The following is a 15135-nucleotide window of genomic DNA, read 5'->3' on the forward strand; positions in this document are numbered from 1 at the left end:
ATATACATATATATATATATACATATCTATTTATATATAACGGTTCGTGAATCGTCGGAATTTGGTCGAGGTTATAATGAATGTATGAACACGGTTTAAAATTCTTGAGATTTAACTTAACAAACTTTGCTTATCGTGTCGGAATAATATAAAGATAAAGTTTAAATTTGGCTGGAAATTTTCGAGTTGTCACAGCAACTAACCCTAATCGCACAAAGGGAACAGTAAAAGTGAATAATGACGAATGTTCAACAATAAAATATAAACCCACTAAAACATGTTATTAACCCTCCATGATACATACGTCCCACTAAAAATCTAAAACCTATAAGTAATTGTTTCAAAACGACATGATTTTTAAAGCAAAACGACAATACAACCCTTTCACTATCATATATTATGTTAATTATTATGTTAACCTTGTATCGTAGTTCAAGTGGTAGTGACATGACACTCTTTATTGGAGGTTATGAGTTCGATTCCTAGAGTCTACAACATTGCACACAAGGTTATTCACTGACCTTGAAATCCATCGAATGTCGTCTTTTGAATGCGTTGTGGGGACAGCGTGAGAGGGGTGTTTACCGGTGATGCCCTCAGATTGGTCCAGGTTCTTCAAGGGCAACAGTTGGTGGCGAGTTATGCAACTGCGAGAGATGATTACGTGGGTGGTTTAGTCTCCTTGGGTGATCCTAAACGGCTTTTATAAAATTTGTGATGTTAATGTTAATAAAATAAAATGGTAGCTATCGTAATAAAAAAAAAAAAAAACTTCTCTATAAATACTGTAATACGGAGTATTTGTGATATTTTTTAAAAAAAATAGTTTATTAAATATTGCTTAACGTCGCCGCAATCCTTTTTTCCTATATATGTTTAGGGGCTAAATACTCCGTATTATTGAGGCGGTTACCACGCACAAGCAGAAAGTTACTCCAGTAATATTAGGTAAAAAATCTTTTTTTTTTTTGGTGTAACCTAAAAGTTCTGATCATCAATTACATTTGCATATATCTAATGAGTAGAGTTACTATGAATCCCCAATCCGTAATCGATACATCTTCTCCAATGCTTATTGACGCCCCTGTCATCGCCACCGATAACTCACAACAACAACAACCACAACAACAACACAAGAATTCGGAAAAATTGAAAGAGTATAATTTAGATGGATTGAATTGCTCTATCTGTATCGAGCCTTGGACCTTAAACGGTCATCATCAAGTTTCGTGAGTAACTTGCTTTTTAATTACTGTAATAATCCTTTTATTTTATGAATGTATAAGTTTTTTATAAATTTCAAACTATGAAAATCGTAAAGTTTTTTTTTTTTATAGTTGCATAAATTGTCAATCAGGAATTGGAAAAAATCTATTCCAGTACCTTTATGTGTGTCGATCAAGTTTGTATAGGACGTTTCAATTTAATAAATATATATTCTATTAATATATTTGTGTGATTTTCATTAAAAAAAAATCGGATCAAGATAATTCAACAATTTAGGGTTTGAAACTTATACTATATTTAGCTGTCATTTGTATTTTTTTTTTTTTTTTTTTTTTTGGCAGATCTCTTCCTTGTGGACACTTATTCGGTCTATCTTGCATCAAGAAGTGGATTCAGTTACGCGCTAACCGTCATGCTAAGGTGATTTTTAAGTGAACTATGTTAATTATTGATTGATTTGTGTGGATGCAGTTAGCACTTTGTAACTTATTACTTCTATTGTTTTAGTGTCCTCAATGCAATGCATCCGTTCGTCTCGATGATGTGAGAAAGCTCTATGCATCACCGGTCGTATTAGTGAATGAAAATCAGCCAAAGGTAACAGTTAAATAGCTATCAAACTGTCATGTGAGAGCTAATGGTGTTTAATTAGTTGGCTTGATGTAATATGATCTTTGGAAATTTGCAGAAAGATGAAACGTCAAAAGCTGCGTTTTCGGAAGCTGAGGTAAATTGTTGACTTGATTTGTGCTTTATGATATACCAATAGGCTGTGTGGTAAAAAAATATGAATAGGAAAGTTTTATTTGTTTACCTGTTTATATATTATGATGCTGAAATTATTTCTATTATTATAATCTGCAGAGGACTAATCTGCACCTCATACAAGATTGTTTGTTAAAAGAGCTGAATCTTTTAAAGGTATCCTCTATTTTTTGAAGTTGTGATTTATCGATAAGGATTTAGGCTGTACTATAAAATGCATATATTGCAGGTAGCATTTTTATGTGGCAAATTATGACTAGATGGCCTAGTTTACGTCTGTATGAATTTTCGGGGGTAACCTAATTTTTGCAGAAACAAGCGTCTGCTAGGATTGGTGGACTGGTTCATGAAACAGAAAAAGGTAAATCTCTTAATAAAATCTTTGAAGGTTGTGGCTACAGTTATTATTAATGTAATGACGCATCATCAATAAGAATTAAAATTGCTGTGCAGGGGTTAAGCATGATGTTAGGTCGGTCAATACGTGTGGGTCCCGGCATTGCAGTTTTGTTTTAAAGGTTTGTTATCCTGCAAGTTTTTCTTTTATTGATTATCCAATTTAATATTTTTTTAAAGAAATTTATCATCGTGAAGAATGAGATGTATGTGGACGGTGCACAAATTTTTGATATGGATGTCTGCTATGGAACTTTGCTTTTTGCACGAAGACTTCCGGGGATGGGTGACAAATATGTTCTAAATAAGGCAAGTATTAAATAATTAAGTTATTTTGAAATTTGGATATTTGTTATTGCTCTTTAAACTTATTGGTAATATGGTAATATTTAATTGTAGATAAACATGACGAAACCTATAACGAATGACGAAATTATGCTTCCTCTGAGCACTAAAGCTGTCAACGATCTGCATATCTCTCCTTGTGGCAGACTCGCACTTTTAGCTTCTCTAGAGAAAAACTTATCGATTATTAGGTTAATCTTTAACTATAAACTACTACTTTGCTCTTGTATATCATATAAATATAAATTTAATAATAAATAATATTTTGTAGTGACTAATTGAACTCTATTTCCTTATTTCTACAGCATGGGTGGCAAACGCGTTGTGATGGCTTACAATTTACCTGTAATGTTGTTGTCTTTTTTAATCCAGTTGATTTATAAAAAGTGATAGTTTTTTTTTTTTTTTTCAACTTATGTTTAATCTATTTTCAGAACCCTGCTTGGTCATGCGCGTGGGATATCAACAACCCGAATTATATGTATGCTGGATTGCAGGTTCACAAATCTTTCGACACGCATTTATGCTTTTTAATTATGTTAACTTAATGTTATCAATCCTATATTTCAACGACCCGTATATGTAAAGATCTGGTCTTTTTATAATAAATGTCTTAGCACACTCAAAATTTTAAAAACATTGCAATTTTTTTTTTTTTTTAGAATGGTATGCTTCTGGTATATGACATGCGCAATACTGTGCATCCAGTTCAATCTGTATCTGGACTCGATTCAAGTCCCATGCATACAATTCATCCTTTCGAGCACGATACTTCTCGTTCTCAGACAATGACACAACTTCTTACTGCTGCTTTTACTGGTCCCTGTTCGTGGAACATCAATAGCGCAATGGAAAGGTTAGTTTAAATGTCATTACTGGTCCCTGTTCAAGACAATCATATACTTTATTTATTTATTTATTTAATAATATTCTTTATTGTATACTTATTCCAGATCATTCCGAGTCCCCGAATTGACGAACCATGAAGCATCATGTGTGTCACTAGCTTGTGGTTCCACAACCACAAGTGAAAACATTATCGCTACGTACCAACCGAAGACTCGACTCACTCAAGTAACTGACCCTTTTCGAACCCGCTATATGTATTGTGGATTTGCACCAAGCTCAATGCTTCTCGTAGAAAGAGTCCGCAGTAGCTTTTATTTCAAGTTAGGATCAACTTGTGAACAACTAGGTGATCTCGGGATCGTTAAATCTACAATTATAAACGTTGAAAATTGTCCACCTATGTTTGCGTACGGACACGATGTTTCAAATGGATTGAAATTACTTGAGATTCCGAGTTTAGCAGTGGCACAAAATCTAAAACCACATCGGCATCCAATTCTTGATGTCAAGTATTCGCAATCTCTAAGCTCGTGTGTACTCGGTTGCATAAGTCAATCTAAGCTACAACTTTTCTCCGCTAAAGTTTCGTGACAAAAGGTATGTTAATCTAGGTAACAATCTCTTGTTCATATGCTGAAAGATTAATATGAGTTGGTAAAGCTTCTTCACTGACAACATGATTTTCACCTGTTTTTGCAGGTTCTTGTGAATCATTTTTGAATTACTATTGATATTTGATTCTAGAATTGTGGTAAATAGAAAACCTTATATGAGTATATTGAAGAGAAGATAACGATTAAAGTTTCAGGTCATTCTAAATATTGGTCTTGTTTTGTTAATCTGTTAGTAGTAGCTCAGTTAGGTTGAGTATGAAAGTGTTAAACCATTGTTATCTAGGTATATTACAATTGTCCATCTTCAATATCAATATATGAATTAAAACTTTATATCTTTGTTTTATATTTTTATTATCTAATAATTTAATTTCAACGTGTAAATTTGTATAGAGGTCTTAATTTTAATAGAAAACAAATACGGAGTACTCCGTATTAAACCATTAATCCATTATGCAGCTAGCCACATTTCTCATAATGATCTTAAAAATGTCTCGTTTGTTTTAAAGGAAATGTAATAGGTGTGTTCTAACAACCTACGAAGTAGAAACACCGGGTATACTAATTGTTCTTTTAACCAATATGTCTCCAGTAAGACCATAACACTTGTGATGGTGGTGCGGGTGGGGGTTGAAGTTTGGTGTGGGTTGTATTTTTTGCAAGACATAGTGGAGTGAGTTGAAATGTGTATGAGAGGTGTGTTGATGGGGTAAAATATGACTAATATATTGATTAAAAAGATGATAAAATAATATGGAGTATATTATAATAATAAAAAAATCAACCAATCACAACCCTTCACTCACAACCCATACCACATTTCTTTCCCGTTTAAAACTTACCAACGCCCCAATCCCCACTCAAAACTCACGCCTAGAAATGCTATCTCAATTATCTGCGTCACAGGTAGAAAGTGATAATTTGGTAACTACAGATGAAAATACAACACATTTGGAATCACATTTGACAAGATCTATCTTGGAATCCATTTAGTTTTTCAATCTACATGAAATATTGTTATTGTGAACTATATAAAAGAAATTAATTTAATTGGCCAGTTTGTTTGCGAACCCAGTAAAAGCAATACATGGATATGGAATATGGCAACTAATGGTCAGTTCTCAACCATATATTACTGATGCGGTTAACTTGGGTCGTGAATCAAATCCCGAATCATTGGAAAACGTAGATTGTCGGTTAGAGTTGAACTTGACAAACGAGAATTGACCTTTACAATGTTAGATATCCTCTTTGTGATGATAGGTTAAAATTTGCGGGCAAATGGCCCGAAAAGATTTGACTTTAAGGGTCAAATCTTGACAACAATAAGGGGGATTTAAGGGTCATTTGAGTAAACTCTCTGGTCCGGCAATAATCCCTTGTGAGATGAAGATCTCACCAGGGGTGGTTAAACGTCGACCCACCATCATCAGGATAGCCGGCAATTGATGGATCAGGGTAGGTGCTAGGATTTATGTTCATGGAACGTTACGTGTAACTGTAAAAAGATCGTGTAATGTGCTGTAAGTCCGGTAGCGCGGGTAAGGATTGCGCTATATAGGTAGCACGTGTGGTGAGACCGTCATGTTTTCATACTAAAAATAGTATAGGTGCAAGTAGAGATGAATCCTTCTTGCTCTCCCCTGATATCGTGACTTGAACCTCCTATTTATAGTGTAATATTTCTTTGTCCATTAGTGACGCGTAATAGGACAAAGAGATCATGGTCTGTCCTAACGGTGACAATTTGCTTAAAGGGCCGACAAAAGTAAAAACATCTTTTCGGGCCTGCTTCCTGCCTGCCACATCCATCTTGCAAGCTGTAATGCCTTCTCTGGTCGTACATTGACAAGGCGCGGTCCTTATGAAGGCTTTGTGTAGTTACACGCCTGCCTTCGCCTTTGCGCAAGCATGTATGCGCGCGATGTATACTGGCACGCGGGAGTCGCGTGTGATGGGCCATATGAGTTGATCGAATATGTGTATCATTAAGTACCATGTTCTGACTTTTTTTCTGGACAATATCCAACAAGAGTTTTCATCGAATGAATAACGGATCCCGATTCCAAAAACAATAATGCTTTGGAATAAGCATGAGTAATCAAATGAAACAAATAATAATGTTCAACTGCCTTTTTATATGATACTAAAACATCTTATGCAATTTTCATACCCAATCTCCACATTGTATCATTGCAAACTAACTGCACGTGTATATGTTACGATGCAAACTGTTAAAAGTTATAAAAAGGTCAAACCTTTTTTATACGTAACTCCTTTATACACAAATCCTAACTGATCTACCAATACGTAAACAAAACTATAGCCATATTTACAAAATTCACATGAAATCTTAATCGTTATCTTATCTGGAATATACCCATCATAACAGCCAATTCAACGTTCTATTTACGAATCTTCTAGAATCAAATGTCAATAGTAGTTCAATATGCTTAACAAGAATCTGCAAACAGGTAAAAACTGTGTTATGAGTGAAGAAACTTCAATAACTCAAACACACTTTCAAATTAACATAATATATTGCCACCGAGCTAGTAGCTGAGTGGTAAAAAGCCTCATGTTGTTTGCGGGCTTGTATCCGTGAAAAAAATCGGTGCACGTTCGAATCCTCGGGGGAGGTTTTTTCCAGGGTTCTGTTTTGGTGACAAGGTAATGCCATAAGTCACTCGGTTTAACCCAAAGTACACCAGGTACGCATGGCGCGATGGTGTGTGAGGAGTTTCCTTCTAACGCGTGAGTGGGTGTTGGGTGGCTAAGTCCCTCTTAGTGATCCCCAATACTCCGTTCTAAAAATAGTAACATTATATATATTAGAATTGCAGGCTCATTGTAGAGATCAAGTAACATACCTTTTGTCACAAAACTTTAGCAGAGAATAGTTGAAGCTTGTCTTCACTTATGCAACCGAGCACACACGACCCTTGTGATCGCGAATACTTGACATCAACAACGGGATGCTGATGTGGCTTTAAACTTTGTGCCACTGCTAAACTTGGGATCTTAAGCAGTTTCAACCCATTTGAAACATCGTGTCCATATGCAAACATTGGTGGACAATTATCAACGTTTATAATTGTAGATTTAACCATCCCAACATCACCTAGTTGTGCAGAAGTAGATCCCAACTTGAAATAAAAGCTACTTCGAACTCTTTGAACGTGAAGCACCGAGCTTGGTGCAAACCCATTAATTAGAGACGATTCCCGGTTTCGAGCAGAATCGGTCCCTTGAATCTTTGGTTTGTATGTAGCAATAATGTTTTCACTTGTTGTTGAACAACCATAAGCAAGTGACGTACATGAAGCTTCCATATTTGCCAATTCCGGGACTTTAAATAATCTAAAATGAGTACACAATAAAGAATATATAAATTAATAAAAATCATTTAATGTAAGACTGTCTCCCAAATATAAATTAATATAATTTAAACTAACTTTTCCATCTTGCTATTAATGTTCCATAAACAGGGATCCGCAGAAGAAGCGGTAAGAAGTTGTGTCACGGTTTGAGGATGAGAAGTATCATGCGCTAAAGGATGGATTGTGTGAATTGGTCGGGATTCGAGTCCAGGTATAGATTGAACTGGATGAACCGTATGTCGCATGTCATATACCAAAAGCGTACCATTCTGCAAATATTAATTGCAATAATGTTGAATGAACTTTAAAATAAATTTTAATCATAAATAAATACATGTCAGTATAGTAGTGAACCTGCAATCCGGCATACATATAATTTGGATGGTTGATATCCCACGCGCATGACCAAGCAGGGTTCTGAAAATATAAAGATAAAACCATACATAAGTTAATTTCTTTAACGGTTGTTAATTTTGCATGGATAGTCCTTCTGTTTAACGGGGTTTGAGAATCCAGTGGTTTGTGATTCTTGCACGAATAGTCCTGTTTAATGGGCGTTTATTTATTTGGTTAAGTCCGGTCATGAGCAATAACTAACGCCCGTTAAACATAAGGACCATCCCTGCAAGAATTGCAAACCACATGACTATTTTGCAAGAAAAAAAGCAAAAGGAGCAAACATGCGATTTTTGACAAACTACAGGGACCATTCGTGTAATTATGTCTTTCTTAAATCATCAGAAAGCATTTGAAAGTTACCATGAAAATCTTACTTTCCAAATTTTCAATACAGACTGAAAAATAATAAAGATTAAAATTAAAATGGAAACAGAGTATTAGATCCAACTGCTTATAGTTTTAATATGCATGTCATAAGGTGCAATCAAACATCGTTAATTAGATAGTAGATAGTTAAACGGACGGCAACATTACAGATAAATTGTAAGTCATCACAACGCTCTTGCCACCAATGCTGTAAAAATAACATAATAGAGTTTTTTACAAGTTAATAAAAAACTATATACTAACTAAAACAAGGACAAAGTAGTAAATAAATTAACCTAATAATTGATAACTTTTTCCCGAGCGAAGCTAAAAGTGCAAGTCTGCCACAAGGAGAGATATGTAGATCCTTGACCGCTTTAGTGCTCGTATGAAGCATTATTTCGTCATTTACTACAGGATTCGTCATGTTTATCTACAATTAACAAATAGCAATTCACGTTTCTAAATAAGTCAACAAATATTTATTACTACAAAATTTACGTAATCAATTGATACTTGCCTTGTTTAGAACATATCTACCACCCATCCCTGGAACTCTTCGAGCAAAAAGCAATATTTTATAGCAGGTATCCATATCAAAAATCCGAGCGTTATTTACAGACATCTCACGCTTCAAAAAATTAAATCGCTTTGTATAAATATTAATTAAATTGGATAATCAATAAAATAAAATACTAAAGCATTACATGAAAGAAACTGTACAGTGAAACTACAAAATACAAAGCTGCACAATCACATACCTCTAAAACAAAACTGCAACTGCGGGATCCACATATATCGACCGCCTTAACATCATTTTTAATCCCTGTAACACAATTTTATCTCTCAATTATGATGCATAATTACATTAACGATAACTATAGCCACAAGTTACAAACTTCAAGGATTTTAATAGACTGACCTTTTTCTGTTTCGTGAACCAATCCACCAATCACCGAATCATTAACGTTTATCCGAGTGTTTTCGTGATGCAAGGCCCCAGTCGACACTTGTTTATGCAAAATTAGGTTACCCCTGTAATAGCAGACCAAGTGCCTGAAAGGACCCGTCCTAATCCATCCGGACAAAGTTCATATCGATTATAAACAATTCCCAACAGTTGATTACATCGCGAGGTACTTGACCTCTATATGATACATTTTACAAACATTGCATTCGTTTTTAAAAGACAAACTTTCATTTACATCGACAGTTGACAGACATGCATACCATTTCATAATATATCCAAATATAATTAACTTAATAATAATCTTGATGAACTCGATGATTCGAATGCAACGTCTTTTGAAATATGCCATGAATGACTCCAAGTAATATCTATAAAATGAGCAAATGCACAGCGGAAGATTTCTTTCGTACCTGAGAATAAACATGCTTTCAAGTGTCAACCAAAAGGTTGGTGAGTTCATTAGTTTAACATAAATCATCATTTCATAATTTTAATAGACCCCAAGATTTCATATTTCCATTTCTCATAAACGTACGTCCCATGCATAGAGACAAAAATATCATTCATATGGATTGAACACCTGGTAACCGACATTAACAATATGCATATAAGAATATCCCCATCATTCCGGGATCCTCCTTCGGACATGATATAAATTTCGAAGTACTAAAGCATCCGGTACTTTGGATGGGGTTTGTTAGGCCCAATAGATCTATCTTTAGAGTTCGCGTCAATTAGGGTTTCTGTTCCCTAATTCTTAGATTACCAGACTATATAAAAAGGGGCATATTCGGTTTAATAATTCAACCATAGAATGTAGTTTCATTTACTCGTGTCTATTTCGTAAAACAGTTATAAAAGCAGCGCATGTATTCTCAGTCCCAAAAATATATATAGCAAAAGCATTTAAAAGGGGAGCAAATGAACTCACGCATATAAATATTGTAAAACAGTTAATAAAACATTTGTATGTATTCTCAGCCCAAAAACGTAAAGAGTAAAAAGGGAATAATGAAACTCACAGTATTGTATTTTGTAGTAAAAATACATGTGACGACATTGAACAATTACAGGGTTGGCCTCGGATTCACGAACCTTAAGAGCTTTTCCCAAAAAAAAAAAAAAATGTCATGAGCCCGGCTCGAACCCGCAACCTCTCGTTAAACCCATAACCTCCCAAACCAACCATCTGTTTCTACTTTTCTGAATAATACCCCCGAAATAAATTTATAATCTATATCTATTTGTTTCTTCTTCTCTTCCTTAGCAAGTCGATAAAAAAAAATGCTTCCAATTATCAACTAAGACTATGATCAAAACCATATCAAAATCCTAATCATCTCTTTTATTCTTATATCATAATCATAATGATCTTAATCAACTATCATTATCAACATCTTAATAATAATATCATCATCTACTCGTCATCGTATAATTATCACCAGATCATTATCATCCTTATAATACTATCATTATATTGTATTTCAGTCCTCATCTAGCAAGTCTCGTAAAAAAAAAAAATAACTAATGAAATGGCAGCAGCCATCGTCGACCCAATCAACGAAATAAAAGGCTTCGGCCCAACTTCCAAATTAAAGATTTCGGCCCACTTTAAGCTCATCAGTCCACTTGATTAATGATTTTGGCCCGTGAGAACATTAAATGAAAAGAAGCCATCGGTTCATTATCAGGAACGTATTATTTATATAATACCCTAACCCTTTTTCTTTTTCTTTCTTTTCTTTACAGCTCATAACTATGCTTTCTTTCCATCGTGATTCATTAAACAAATTAAAAGGTGTCGGTGTTGGGTGATAGAAAAGAAAAGAAAAATTATTCACTGTGCAACAGTCAATCTCTCCTCCTCCTTTTGAAACTAAAATCGAAACAGGAAGAAAAGTAGTAGTAGTTGTAGTGTTTAACACAAGGGTATAGTAGTTGCAGCAGTTAAATGGTGGGTGGTTTATGGTGGCTTTCGGTTGCAACAACAAAAGAACGAGTGGGTTTTGTAAACTGATATTGTAGCAACAACAATGGAGGTTGATGGCTTACGGTCACAGGGATGAAGTGGGTTTGAGTGATAGGTTTGATGCTCGACAAATCAGGAAGAAGAAAGGTGTTGGTGGTGGGTTTGTTGGGTTATCGAACTTCGATCAAAACAGGAAGTAATTAGCACACAGAATTCGTAGTAGGTTATTGGTTATGACTTCGAAACAGAAACCAAATATTATGTTGTGGTGGTGGATTGTGGTGTTAATATAGTCATGGTGATGGTGGTTAGTGATGGTGGTGTAGGATGATCGTGGTAAGGTGATTGTGTGGTAGCAAGTGATGGTGGTTGTTCTAGTGGTGTACAAAAGGCATAGAAGTTAGTTTAATACCTTTAATGTTAATATGATTACCAGATGGGTTACGTGGAGTAACCACTGAAGCAACAGGAAGGTTATGGATATTAATTGGAACAGTTCGAGCTAGTCCCTGTTGTGAAATCGAAGCACCTTCGTATTCTAAAGCAAACGAGTATGGCGGTGATAGTGGTTTGATGAGGGTGGTTTGGTTTGTTGATCAATGAAGATGATGGTTTGTGGTTTTATCGAAGAGAGAGAGAAGAGAGAAAGAGAGATGAGAGATAGAGCATGGTGGAAAATCAAATGATTCTCCAATAATATGAAGTAATCGTTGTTTTATGACCAGATTCAAGTCGACAGCGTATATTAATTATGAAGAAAATAATAATAGTAGACAACGATGTACAACAGACTTTGTAACTTGAATCCAATAATCAGATACAGTAAAATTACAGTTTACTCACAGTTGAAAGCGATTTGCATTAGATTCAAATTCTAAAGTTCGTTGTTTGATAGTAAAGACATACACAAACTCAGAAAGAGAAAATAGAAAAAGTAGATAGTGATATGAAACAGAATTTGTAATTTTCTATATTTATACTTTTAATACATATTTATATTTAGTAACTATATTAATAATATTAATTAATAATAATTATAATAATAATACTGATTAATAATAATAATAATATGATGATATTAATAATAACAATAATAATGATCTTAATAAGTTTAATACTAATTAATAATGATAATGATAATAAAATGATAATGATAATATTATTAGTGATACTAATAATATTAGTTATTATGTTATTAATATTTATTAATGATAATAATAATATTATATTAATAATAATAATATAATAACTTCTATTTATATTTATATGTATATACACATTTATTTACAATTAATGGTTCGTGAATCGTTGGGAATAGTCACAGGTGAAATGAATTTATTAAAACAGTTCTAAAAATTTTGAGACTCAACATTACAGGTTTTTATTTATCGTGTCGAAACCATATAAGATTCAAGTTTAAAATTGGTCGGAAATTCCCGGGTCATCACAGTACCTACCCGTTAAAGAAATTTCGTCCCGAAATTTGAGTGTGGTTGTCATGGTTAACAATAAATATGTTTTCCTGACGAATATGAGTTGGTAAAATAGAGTTTTAACATTATCGAATAATATGGATTAAACAATTCGATTATTCGAAGAGTATGAATGAAACTATCGTAAGAGAGGTCCCAACGGCATCGTCCACCTTCACCCAAAAACTTGCCCAAATTTTTTTTTTTTTTTTTAGCCGTTAGTAAAATAAAAATAAAAAAAATATTCCAACGGTTATCCCAACGGTCACTTTTACTCTATAAAAACACCAACCATATACTTCATTTTATACACTCAAACATATATTTCTTTTATATTTCCACCTTTCTCAAAAATCAAAATCAAACACCCCCAAACTGCAAAATGTTAACACTTCCCCCAATGATTGTTTCATTCAATGTTCATTACGGAGGTGATTTCCGTAATCAAATGAAGGAATACAAGTGGGGCGATAGTATTTCGTTTGAAGATATCGACATTCGTGATGTTGGTTTACAAGACTTGCTATCCTTTCTGAAGGAAAAAGTTCCGTGTGAATTCACGTCTGTGTTCTTTTATAAAGACGATTATGATGCGGATTGTAGGGCAAGTTTTCTGTGTACCAATGATCAATGGTACTTTATAAAAGATACCATTGAAGATCGCGGTAAACGCATTTCTTTGTATGCGGTTCTTGAAGATGAAGAGACGTTGGGTTATCGTTACCTCGATGAATCAGCTGAAGCAGCAGTTGAGGCATCAAGAGAAATACCGATGTCTCCAGAGTACCTTACGGATGGTGAAATGACTGGTGAACGCTACTTTGCAGATGACAATTGATGACGACGATTAGTTTGATTATAATCTTTTAATTTTTAATTATCGTGATGTTTTAATTTTTAATTATTGTAATCTCAGTGTTGTTGTCGAGTTTTATATCTTCCTTTATGTTTCGGAGCTCTTCATCTTTTTAATCTCCTCCCGATCTCTAGAAAAGCGAGTAATGATTTAGAATTTGTAAGTATGAAGTTTCGGATGAATTTAATGTTATAATCAAGAGAAAAAAAAAAAAAACGTAATAGCACGATTTGATTCGTCAGATTACCAGAATCATTGAGAATAGAGCTATCAAGAATATACTTTCTTGATATGTTCAGAAGTTAATTAGAATGAAAGAGTTATGTAACATGACACATGATGGTGGTATGATCTACTGTGAACCATCATGTCCCATTAGAACTCAGCATGACTTACTGTAATATAATCACGTTGATCAAGTGTCATTATATTATACTAACTCATGCATCAGTTCCCAACATTACTTCAAAAACATTCATATTTTAAGCTCGAAAGTTTACAGAATATAGAAACTAACAGCTTCTATATGATGTAACACTGATAACATGAAGAGATTATTGATTTCAGATAAGAATAGTTATAAAATTATCTTCAGAAATATTGAAGATATTTATAATAAAAGATACGATGATATCTTGGAATATCTATGATCGGAGGATGAGGAAGAATATCGTCCACAAGGGTTTAGAGTAAGGAGCAAGACATTTGCTAAAGGCCTCAGCAGGCATTGAATCATTTGGATTCTTTGAAGTCAAACTTATTCTTTGTGACTTGTCCACGGTTTCCTTCATAGTTTCGCATAATCTGCTTTTCAGTACTAAATTTTCTATTGAGTGTTTCCGATACTCCATTCCTTATCATCAAGACTTCCGACGATTAGGGTCGTTTACGGTTGTCTATGGTTTCTGCTGCTTCATTCAGCTTTTTCAACATTCAGAGTATTGATTTGTGACTGAGTGCTTTTCAGAATTTCAGAATGAGAGATCATAATTCTAAGAGATAAATGTCATACATATAACTGTTGATGTAGATATGCTGTGAGTTTTCAAAGTACTGATTGCTGATTCCTGGTAATTATTATGGCAGTTCTCGTTACAAGATGCGGATGAGCGCATGACGAAACTTCAATAGATAAATATAGTGATTTGTTGGAGAGATTTAAACTAAGGAGCAACGAGGTTGCTGGTACGTCTTCTGGTAATATAATGGAATATCAAAGGTTTTCCGGTAACAATAAAAGAGCACGCATATATTATAATAAGGTTGTTTCGAACGAAAAGTCGAAGTTGACTTGTTGGAGCTGTGACAAAGTTGTCTAATTTGGAAAGAGATTTGAAAAGTTATTTTCGGTAATAATACGTTAAAGGAATTAGCACAGTTGCGCGTTACACGTTTACTCAGTTTCCGAGAGTTATCATGTGCATAACTATATGCATCAATATTTCCTTCCCGTAGATGAAGTGCGGTTGGTTTATCCTCTTGATTGAGGTGCTTTCAAGAATCACGAAAGGTTTGAACGCAAATTGT

General features: G+C 34.1%; 2 protein-coding genes across 5 annotated transcripts; one reads left to right on the forward strand and one right to left on the reverse strand.

Annotated features, from left to right (window-relative positions):
* The first annotated feature begins 865 nt into the window (after positions 1 to 865).
* LOC139866818 (uncharacterized) lies at positions 866 to 4493 on the forward strand. Of its 3 annotated transcripts, XM_071855109.1 has the most exons (15): positions 866 to 948; positions 1026 to 1229; positions 1569 to 1647; positions 1735 to 1824; positions 1916 to 1954; positions 2092 to 2148; positions 2305 to 2353; positions 2446 to 2510; positions 2587 to 2697; positions 2788 to 2924; positions 3039 to 3078; positions 3168 to 3230; positions 3396 to 3589; positions 3687 to 4179; positions 4282 to 4493. In XM_071855109.1, the coding sequence occupies exons 2-14, from the start codon at positions 1033 to 1035 to the stop codon at positions 4171 to 4173; spliced, it is 1608 nt and encodes a 535-aa protein (XP_071711210.1). In that variant the 5' UTR covers positions 866 to 948; positions 1026 to 1032; the 3' UTR covers positions 4174 to 4179; positions 4282 to 4493. The 3 variants fall into 3 exon arrangements, 2 of the variants coding, with proteins under 2 accessions (XP_071711210.1, XP_071711209.1); XM_071855108.1 differs by lacking the exon at positions 866 to 948 and having other exon boundaries at positions 965 to 1229; XR_011765637.1 differs by lacking the exons at positions 866 to 948; positions 4282 to 4493 and having other exon boundaries at positions 965 to 1229; positions 3442 to 3589; positions 3687 to 3824.
* A 1881-nt stretch (positions 4494 to 6374) lies between these two features.
* On the reverse strand, positions 6375 to 8770 carry LOC139867537 (uncharacterized). 2 transcript variants are annotated; one of them, XM_071855902.1, is made up of 5 exons: positions 8510 to 8770; positions 7931 to 7993; positions 7652 to 7845; positions 7067 to 7556; positions 6375 to 6660 (listed from the first exon to the last, which is right to left on the reverse strand). In XM_071855902.1, exons 1-4 carry the CDS (start codon positions 8525 to 8527, stop codon positions 7073 to 7075), a joined length of 759 nt encoding a protein of 252 aa, XP_071712003.1. In that variant the 5' UTR covers positions 8528 to 8770; the 3' UTR covers positions 6375 to 6660; positions 7067 to 7072. The 2 variants fall into 2 exon arrangements, with proteins under 2 accessions (XP_071712003.1, XP_071712002.1); XM_071855901.1 differs by having other exon boundaries at positions 7931 to 8770.
* Between the last annotated feature and the right edge of the window lie 6365 nt (positions 8771 to 15135).

The sequence above is a fragment of the Rutidosis leptorrhynchoides genome, chromosome 9 (genome assembly GCF_046630445.1).
Source record: "Rutidosis leptorrhynchoides isolate AG116_Rl617_1_P2 chromosome 9, CSIRO_AGI_Rlap_v1, whole genome shotgun sequence".
Lineage (NCBI taxonomy): Eukaryota > Viridiplantae > Streptophyta > Magnoliopsida > Asterales > Asteraceae > Rutidosis > Rutidosis leptorrhynchoides.

Excerpts from the sequence above, each read along its gene's own strand:
- LOC139866818 (XM_071855108.1), top strand. The coding sequence starts at position 1,018 with ATGAGTAGAGTTACTATGAATCCCCAATCCGTAATCGATACATCTTCT. Across the intron at positions 1,230-1,568 it reads AACGGTCATCATCAAGTTTC|ATCTCTTCCTTGTGGACACT; the intron begins GTGAGTAACTTG and ends TTTTTTTGGCAG. Across the intron at positions 2,698-2,787 it reads ACAAATATGTTCTAAATAAG|ATAAACATGACGAAACCTAT; the intron begins GCAAGTATTAAA and ends ATTTAATTGTAG.
- LOC139867537 (XM_071855901.1), bottom strand. The coding sequence starts at position 8,017 with ATGGTTTTATCTTTATATTTTCAGAACCCTGCTTGGTCATGCGCGTGG. Across the intron at positions 7,846-7,930 it reads ATATGTATGCCGGATTGCAG|AATGGTACGCTTTTGGTATA; the intron begins GTTCACTACTAT and ends TAATATTTGCAG. Across the intron at positions 7,557-7,651 it reads ATTAATAGCAAGATGGAAAA|ATTATTTAAAGTCCCGGAAT; the intron begins GTTAGTTTAAAT and ends TACTCATTTTAG.